We start from the raw sequence: 5,738 nt of genomic DNA, 5'->3' as shown, positions 1-5,738 counted from the left end.
TTAACCAGTGTAAGGGAGAGGGAGTCCTCTCCTCTGCCAAATGGATTTGAAATCATGTCTCCCATTTCCCAGCACTGAATGTCCTACATAGAAACTATAGTCCATAGCAAGGTATCCATATGGGATTAGGAAGGAATGCTTCAAGATCTGTGTGCTATTAATTAGTGCCTCCAACTAGACCGTCTGTCTGGAATGTTAAATGTCATGTGACCTGCATCACGTAGCAACACACACAGAATATTATTGAAGAGAAATGTTATATAACTGAGAATTAAGCCTGCATGTCTAAATATTGAAATATAAATGAATGAATAGAAGCTTCAGGTAGGAAGCAAAATATGTTACAACATCTATGACAGCCCAACACCACCTCCAGCATAATAGGTGCCCAATCATCCATTGCCTCTGGGCTATCTGATTTTATAACCGTTTCTTGTAGATATTAACCCCCTTAAGTTTTCTGTTTTATGAATCAGTGGCTGAAGTCAAATAAGCCAAGCATTAGCAATCATAAATAATTGTACAATTAGTGGAACAGGGACCAGGACTCCCAAGCTAGACAGTATTAGGAAGTGGAGTTCTCTTCTTGCTTCCTGTTGGAGCTATTCCACTTTGCACAAAATATTTAAATATTCATTGAGCCAGAGACAGAGAAAGAAAAATTGGCTGTCTAGCTTCCTGATTAGGACACTCCCTGAGAGGTAGAACAATGATTCCTGACTATCCATTTATGCAAAGTCAAACAGCAATAGGAGCTTGAGAGCATGCACCCCGACATCTAAGCACACAACCATACCCTACTGCCTAGTGCTACTCTCCTGATAGGCAAGAGACATACATTCAAATACGCACATTGCAAAAGATTCAATTGAACCTGGCCCCTACACTCTGGTAAGTCCCCCTGCCCTTCCCTCCCAAATCATGGAGTTTTTAGATAAATGGGAGCCTTCTTCTAACAGTTTTGTAAATTTAGCTTTGCTCCTCTCCCAGGTTTGGTTTGGCTTTTTGTCCTTTTCCCCCCAGTTGAAACTATTTTGAGAACTCAGCATAAACCCATAATGAGTTTGGGGCCAACCAACACCACCTTTTCAAAGAACAAACTATTTGTTAAAAAGGAAAACATCACCCACTTCTAATCCCAAACACAGCACAAAGGGTGGGATCTACACTTCTGACGCTGCCAAGGCCCAAGCACAGTAGTCAATGTGCAACCGAGACACAAATTAAGAAGAAAAATCTGTATTAATGCAGAAAAACTTAAACTGTTATGGGATCAGTTTTTGCCACATAATCGGGACCATTGCCCTCATAAGCCTTTGAGGCCTGAGGGAAGGCACCAGATGCCCAAAAGCTCATCCAACAGCTCTTCCCAGCACAGAGTTGGTCCAATAAAAGATGAAAGTAGGGTAGATTTGCAACTTCTAGACTAAGCAAAGTAGATATACATACACATACATATATACACACGCAAACGTGTGTGCGTGTGTAAAATACGTGCACACATCTAGCACAAGCTTTTGTGAATTGATGCTCAGTTCATCTATTATGCTTAGTCCAGAAGAAGCAAATCTCCTGTTTTCTATTTGACTTCAGACTAACATGACTAAATACATCCCCCGCGTAAGAACATAAGGGGCACATCCAGATGAGCAGAAATGCTTGTTTCCCTGGGGACTAGTAGCAGTGGCACACCTTGTGTTGCTGTTACTTAGCTCTGGCAAATGCCTGTGCCACACATGCTCTAGCATGCAGCAGATTACCCTGGGTGAGGTAGGGGAACCTGGAGCCAGCAACTGTGGTGGCCCTGGGAGCTGCAGCCAGGGTGCTCCTGCAGCAGGAAACCTGTCCACCAGCCAAAGCATGGCTCCAGCCAGCCAGACTCTGGTTTTGTGCGGCATACACTGCCACCATGTGCGCCACCCTGCTTTTTTCTGACGTTTTTTTTTTTAACCCTGGGTTCTCTCGGGGTCAAAAAACCCCCACACTGCAAAGTAGCCTTGCGGGAAATGCCTACATGTGCAGTGTGTGAAGTTGCAGACGGTTCTGCAGTACTGCATACCGCACATATGCGCTTGTCTGGACACACCCAAGAAGTGCCATATCGGGTCACACCAATTGTGCATCTAACCCAGTATCCAAAGTACACACCATTTGGTGCACTCGTTTTCAACCGGTGATCTCATTCCTGTCCCTGTTTTTGCTTTGGTTGTCCCCCAAAATCAAGCGACATGTATCCAATAATCCCTAATAACAGGGAAAGTCTAACCTTTGCTCCACGGGTGTTGAGACCCTGTTAACCCTATGGTCAAATAGCCCGAAGTGGACACCATACAGAAAGAGCATTGTATGGATATGATCCATCCCCTCTTCCCTGGCATCCACCATGTATTGAGTTGGAGATGCTAGAGGAAACATCTCCAAACGTTCTGTTCAACAACCATTAATGTATAGATCACTATGAATTTATCCAGGCCCTTTGCAAACCTGGCTGCAGTATCTGCCTCCACCTCCTCTCCAGTGGCAATGAGTTCCAGCAGTACGAGAACAGGGAGCAAAGCAGTCTGTCCTGCTCTCACCACCAGCTTCACTACTGCCTGAACCCTGGACCCCAGAGATAGAAACCAGCTGTGGGGCTGTCACACCTTTCCAAGCACTACCACGCATAAGGTAGCCATCATAGAGGATGTTCTGGTTTCTCTTCAAGAGAAAAATAGAGGACATAAAGAGAAAATGTCTATTTTCTAGAGAAAAATAGAGGACTTAAAGGCGTCCTGTTTCGTATCGAGAGGACAGAGGACAACCAGACTATCCTTGACGATGGCCAGCCTAATCCTGTATAGTTCATGCCTCTTATGGGCATAGATCAACTGGGGGCATCCGAATCCCAAGACCTCCAGGCTTGGGCCTGCACGGAGGATCCCTGCCAATGGATTTGGGAGTATCTGAAGACCCAGGGGGAGCGGCTGGGACAGAGGCTGCTCGCCAGCTGTGGCACGATACGCGGTGTTTCGAATGATTGAGTTTGGCCTGCTCAACCCGTACAGTTTTTGGAACGATTGCATTCTGCTCGCTCTATGGGATTTGAAACCGGTCTGCCGGATTCAACCGGGAACACGAAATATATTAATAATAATAATTTTCAAATGGCTTTAGAGTTGGCCGGCTCTTTTTATAGCAAGACAGGCATTTTGATAGCCTGCTCCTTCCTTTGCCCCTGCGGCCTCTCAAAATGCGATTGTGCGACTGGCCAGTAAGTGGTGTAGTAAGGGCTTGGCACCTCCCACCTTTCACATGGATGGCACCCTCCACCAGGGAAGTGAGCTATACATGTAATGCCTGCCAGGGGCCTCCAAGACAGAGCTCTACCCAGGCTCCCCAAACAGACAGCCCCAATACATGGGACCAAAGGGAAAGCCGGACTCTGTGGGGGGGGGTGTTTTGCCTTTATTTCCTTTATTTATTTATTTTTTGGTGCCTTTACTTACGTCTTAAATGGACGTCATGGCTGTGTGACGTTTAATAACGTGCGAAAGTCACAGCCTCCCGTGCAGTGGGAGCTCCCGCCAACTGCCGAGGCTAGCGTCTGGAACGTTACCAGGCAAGGGGCGGAGGGTCCGAGCGCATGCGCAGTAACACGGAGCGCGCGCGCGCGCGCGCGCGCGAGGCCCTGCCCCCGTGTGACGCGCCGATCGCGGAAGCGGCTGCGGGGCCGCTCCACTCAGGTACCGGCCTCTCCTTCGCCCCCTTCCCGGGCAGCGGCTCCGAACGTTCGCGTCGCCGCGCCTACGTCACCGCCTCTCCCCGCCGGTGTGCGCATGTGCCGCCCCCTGCCCCCCTCAGTGGTAGTGTTAGGAGTGCAGGGCAGCCCCGCATGGGGGTGGGGCTTCTGCTGGCTCTGCAGGGGGGGCAGCTGCCCCTTATCCTGGGGTTCAACAGCTTCCCTCCCTCCACAGGCACAGCTTGGGCAGCGCCATGGCACCACGCCCTTGGCGAGGAGTGGCGGTGGGCGTTGCAGTGCTGCTGCGCCTGGGGCTGGTGGTCTATGGGCGGTACCAGGACGAGGCCCTGGAGGTGAAGTACACGGACATCGACTACCAGGTGTTCACAGATGCAGCCCGGCACGTGGCCGCGGGGCACTCACCCTACCGCCGGACCACCTACCGCTACACCCCGCTGCTGGCCTGGCTGCTTGTTCCCAACGTCTGCCTCTCAGAGCTCTGTGGCAAGCTGCTCTTCATCGCTGGCGACGTGGTGGCTGCCTGCCTGGTGGAGCGTGTCCTCCGCCTGCGGGGGCTGGAGCCTGGCGCCGCCTGCGGCTACTGTGCCCTCTGGCTGCTCAACCCGCTGCCCATGGCTGTGTCCAGCAGGGGTAACGCGGAGTCCCTGGTCGCCGTGCTTGTGCTGGCCACTGTGTATTACTTGGAGAGAAGAGACATCACAAAAGCCGCTGTGTTTTATGGCCTTTCCGTGCACATGAAAATCTACCCGGTGACTTATGCCCTGCCCATCGCCCTGCACCTGGGCCGTGGCAGAGGGCCAACAGAGACTGTCCTATCGAATGCATCCAAGCTTGGCTTTGCAAGCTACTTTGGGCAGCTTTTCTTCAGGCTGCTGAGCCCAGATGTGTTGCTTTTTGGGGCGGTGGCTGGCAGTACCTTTGCTGCCTTGGGCCTTGCATGCTACTCCCTGTACGGTTGGGAGTTTCTGGAGCACGCCTACCTCTACCACTTGACCAGGAGGGATATCCGGCATAACTTCTCCCCCTATTTCTACATGTTGTACCTGACTGCAGAGAGCGAATGGAGTTTTGCCCTCGGTCTCGCCGCTTTCCTGCCACAGCTGCTCTTGCTTCTAGTAGTGTCCTTGGCCTATTACAAAGACTTGGCCTTCTGTTTCTTCCTGCATACCGCCATCTTTGTGAGTTTTAACAAAGTGTGCACATCCCAGTATTTCCTTTGGTACTTGTGCCTGCTGCCACTCGTCATGCCTGCTATCGGGATGTCCTGGCATCGGGGTGTACTGCTTCTCCTTCTGTGGTTTATTGGACAGGCACTGTGGCTGGCTCCTGCCTACTTCCTGGAGTTTAAAGGAAACAACACCTTTTTACTTATCTGGTCATCAGGCTTGTTCTTCCTTTTTATTAATTGCTTCATCCTAGTTCAGATTATTTCTCACTATCATAAAGGAACACAAGTGGCCAAGAAATCCAAGGCACATTAATATTAGGTCTGTATGCGAGTCAAATTCTGCAAGCAGTTCTGTTGAGGAAGCTGCTTACCTGGGTAACTTGGTTTAGTAAAAGTGTATGTACTGTATTTAGGGGTATAGGTTGTAGCCTTGTTAGTCTAATAAAAGATATCAAATTTACCAAAAGAACCTTGTCTGCCTATATCTTCAGACCAACTCAAATAGTTGGAGAAATTCTTCTTTGCAAGCTTTCAGATACAAATACCCTTCGTCAAGCTGCTTGAAGAGTATTTGTACCCGAAAGCTTGCAAAGAAATTTTTTTTCCCACTATTTGAGTTGGTCTAATAAAAGATACCACTTTACCAACAAAACTTTGTCTGCCTAAGTTTTGTATATACACTGCACTGAGGTGTATCTTATGCAGATGCTGCTTTCTAGTACTCTAAATGTGTTGGTTTTTTTTAAACTGAGGTCTTTGGTCTCAGTTTGGGAACAGTCATATGAAGTTGCAGAGGGGTATTACCGTGGTGGGATGCTGTCATACTCCTTA

The 5,738-nt window shown here is 49.3% G+C and overlaps 1 protein-coding gene across 1 annotated transcript; it reads left to right on the top strand.

Moving 5' to 3' along the window:
- The first annotated feature begins 3,687 nt into the window (after positions 1 to 3,687).
- Positions 3,688 to 5,432, top strand: PIGM (phosphatidylinositol glycan anchor biosynthesis class M). Its single transcript, XM_006031825.3, has 2 exons — positions 3,688 to 3,722; positions 3,954 to 5,432. Exon 2 carries the CDS (start codon positions 3,973 to 3,975, stop codon positions 5,218 to 5,220), a length of 1,248 nt encoding a protein of 415 aa, XP_006031887.1. The 5' UTR covers positions 3,688 to 3,722; positions 3,954 to 3,972; the 3' UTR covers positions 5,221 to 5,432.
- Positions 5,433 to 5,738: the final 306 nt, after the last annotated feature.

This window comes from Alligator sinensis, unplaced genomic scaffold (genome assembly GCF_000455745.1).
Source record: "Alligator sinensis unplaced genomic scaffold, ASM45574v1 scaffold127_1, whole genome shotgun sequence".
In the NCBI taxonomy this organism is placed as follows: Eukaryota; Metazoa; Chordata; order Crocodylia; family Alligatoridae; genus Alligator; species Alligator sinensis.
This window is presented reverse-complemented; position numbering and strand designations above follow the sequence as displayed.